The 3,371-nt window shown below is 49.1% G+C and overlaps 1 protein-coding gene across 1 annotated transcript; it reads left to right on the forward strand.

Annotated features, from left to right (window-relative positions):
- The first annotated feature begins 373 nt into the window (after positions 1-373).
- On the forward strand, positions 374-2,180 carry NRSN1 (neurensin 1). Its single transcript, XM_010131486.1, has 2 exons — positions 374-568; positions 1,510-2,180. Exons 1-2 carry the CDS (start codon positions 380-382, stop codon positions 1,906-1,908), a joined length of 588 nt encoding a protein of 195 aa, XP_010129788.1. The 5' UTR covers positions 374-379; the 3' UTR covers positions 1,909-2,180.
- The last annotated feature ends 1,191 nt before the right edge of the window (positions 2,181-3,371 follow it).

Genomic DNA, 3,371 nt, shown 5'->3' on the forward strand with positions numbered 1-3,371 from the left:
GGGTGAGAGGCAGCGGGAGCCCTTGAGAGTCGCTGGCTTTTGTTACCTGCCACATTCTGCCATTTTCAGTCTCCACAGAAACACAGCCGCAGACTAGTGGGAAAGGTGGGGAGCAGGCACCCTGCGTACGGCAGGGAACGCTCCCTGCAACACCTTTAGGCTGCGCTGTGCCAAGATGCCGAGAGCCTTGGGTTCGCGGGAGCCGAGTCACTGCAGGTGACTCCACCAGCCTCACTTATTGGTTCGGAAAAAAGCGAAGGAAAGTTCTCTCCTGGGCTGGTTTTCTTCTTGTCATCTGGAGAGTTTCTAACAGCTTTGCTGTCCCACCACACCGGTAACCATCTGCTGTACGTGAAACCTCTCGTTGCAGGTAGGAAGGATGAGCTCCTATGCTGACATCTGCAGGTCCAAGCATGCGCAGGGCAGCACCGAGGGAGGGTACCAACGCTACGGAGTTCGGTCCTACCTGCATCAGTTTTATGAGGACTGCACAGCATCAATTTGGGAGTATGAGGATGATTTTCAGATCCAGAGATCGCCTAGCAGGTGGAGCTCTGCATTCTGGAAGGTACTGGTGGTTGTAGGTGTTCATCCAGAAGGGCCTTCTGTTGCTCTGAGCTGACTGAATAACCACCTGTCTGAAAGCAGGGTGCTCTCACCAAGAGAGATCAGATTCCAAGGGAGTTCTGGGGTCTTTGCATCCTCTAGTTTCTCTGTCATGAGGAGCCGTGTCCCTGAAACATCCAAGTCTTGTCTAGGAAACCCCACCTATAGCTTGAAGGTGTAGTTCACCTCTGCTTTGCACCCACGAGAGCGCTGCCAGGGGCTTGGGGACTGGCAGGTTAAGAGCAGTAAGTCTGGGACCGAGTGACCCAGGGATCGAGAAAACAACACGATCTCCGTTAAGGTCAAGGAACTTGACAGAACTGGAAACCCTCAACGGTTGGGAAGGGGTTTGGGAGGCCAGCTAATCTAACCCCTCTGCCTTCATGGTAGGGCTGTTCTGGGTGAACCAAATTTCACACTTTGACTTGAAATGTCCGTTCCCAGCAGTAGCAGCTTCCTTCTGATCCCTGCCGAGGAGGGACATTTCATGGAGCGAAAGGGAGCAGTGGATCTGGCAGCAGGGACTGAACCGTTGGTGCCAACCACCACCTAAGGCGGAAGAAATGATCAGTCCCGCAGTGCTGGGGTTAAACTCTGATCCTCTCTGGGATGGGGCCTTGGGACTGAAATGATACGCAGATGTGTAAAGGCATATTCCACTGTTTCCAGCTATGTCAGTACTGGATCCTATAAACATGAGTTGTAAAACCACAGTTTCTTCATATATTCTAGTTCCAGCAGGGCCATGTAGGACCTAAAAGAAAAACAGCAGCCTTCTATAAGAGAGAACTGTACCTGCAAGCCCCTGTGCAAAAAGCTAGATGCTCCCCTAGGACCACTTACCAACTGAAGACTGGAAAGGTCTGTTAATCGTTTTTATTCTTTCTGTCTTTCTTTCCCCAGGTCGGACTCATCTCTGGGACGGCTTTTATGCTGATAGGTTTAACGGTTCTGGTAGTGGGTTTTCTTGTGCCACCGAAAATCGAAGCTCTCGGGAAGGATGATTTCATCGTGGTGGATACCCGTGCCGTTCAGTTTAATGGGTCCCTTGATATATGCAAGCTGGTGGGAGCCATCTTGTTCTGCGTTGGAGGGTCCACCGTGGCAGCGTGTCTGCTGATGTCCGCGTTCGCCAAAAGTTACTCCAAAGAAGAAAAGTACCTCCAGCAAAGATTTAAAGAGAGAATAGCTGATCTAAAAGCCCATGCAAACCCAGTCACAAAAGCGCCGGCACCGGGAGAATCAAAGATCCCCGTCACCTTGTCCAAAGTCCAGAATGTCCAACCTTTATCTGAAACCTGACCCTTTCCTTGGGTTTTGTTTCTCACTTGTAGATCCCTTTAACCAGAACATCGCAGCTGCTGTTGGCGTACGTGCTAGTTAGTTCCACCACCGAGCGCTCTGCTGTACAAACACACAGCTGGCGGGGAGCTGCTCCAACACAAATTTAGGGTTGGGGAAAGGGAGATTACGTGGTTAGAGCTGTGACCAATATATTCAGTGTGTTCGAACATGTTAATCTGTGTTGAACCAGTCAGTCCTTGCAACAACGATTAGGTGTTTCCCTTACCAGAGTGGAAGGCACGGGCTGTGTTTGTGGCAGGTGGGCTGGGGGCATCCCACCTCCCATCACTACAAGGTTAGATGAGTTGGCTTTTTGTTTAGTTTTCCTCTGGAAGGCACGGGCTGTGTTTGTGGCAGCTGGACTGGGGACATCCGACATCCCATCACTACAAGGTTAGATGAGTTGGCTTTTTGTTTAGTTTTCCTCTAGCCTTTAAAATACTGTTCTGTCTTACTTTTCACTGCCTGGTTCTGCTGTCTGGAAGGCCAAGATTCTGCCCCCCTCCTTTGCAGTTGTCCTCCTGGTACGGTCTGTATCAAAACAGCACCGCACAGGTAGAACACCCCTGACAGTGAGTGCCCTTAATTTGATCCTGGTGCCTGTCCCTTCCCAGCAGGGTCACTTTCTGGGAAAGGCAGGTTATACTGGACCCCGAGTTCCAATTAACCTGCGCAAAACTGCCACTTTCGTCCTAGTCACTGCCATATTAACAAAAAATACAAAATAAAAGCAAGGAGGAGGAACATCGTGCTTGTGGACCCTTGGTTTGACACTGATTCTTTCATTACACGGTGTTACGTTTGAAGCTCATAGAAAACGTTTCCGTTTTGGCTGGACGTGGGTTTCTCAAGGTGGTTGGACACGCCCAGGCCCCTCGTTCTGTCAGTACATTAATGCCATGTTCGATGACCTTAATGTACTTATCTAAAGACATTTTGAAATGCTGTTTATATTTTTATAGAGGATAGCAAAAGTTACGCTTAACCAATCCATTTGTGTCAATGCTTACCTGAAGACTTGTCTTTCCATGGAAGACCCTTAATTATTTTCCTACCCAGGGCAATTATTTCACTGTCTCAATCTATGGATTTAAATTAAACCGTATAAAGAAAGATGTGACATTTGTACTCTCTGACGATATGTGCCACCTTATAGTTCTGTCTATTTTTTGAATGGGTTGAATAAAATTCCAGGCGTGAGCCACCCGTGGATTTTGCGACAAGTCTCTTTCTAGCCAGACAGGTTTCTTTAGAAATTCAGAATTTTCCGCTTCAGAGGAGAAATTGGCAGCGGGCGCTCGCCGCTCTCTTCGTGTGGAGTGTGTCCTCAGCTTTCATAGGTGAGGAAGTCGCTTTGGTGCTAAATCAAAAAGGGTCCAGCACGCTCACGCCAGGGACGTGGGAACAGCTGTGATCTTTCC

This window comes from Buceros rhinoceros, unplaced genomic scaffold (genome assembly GCF_000710305.1).
Source record: "Buceros rhinoceros silvestris isolate BGI_N320 unplaced genomic scaffold, ASM71030v1 scaffold8562, whole genome shotgun sequence".
Classification (NCBI taxonomy): domain Eukaryota; kingdom Metazoa; phylum Chordata; class Aves; order Bucerotiformes; family Bucerotidae; genus Buceros; species Buceros rhinoceros.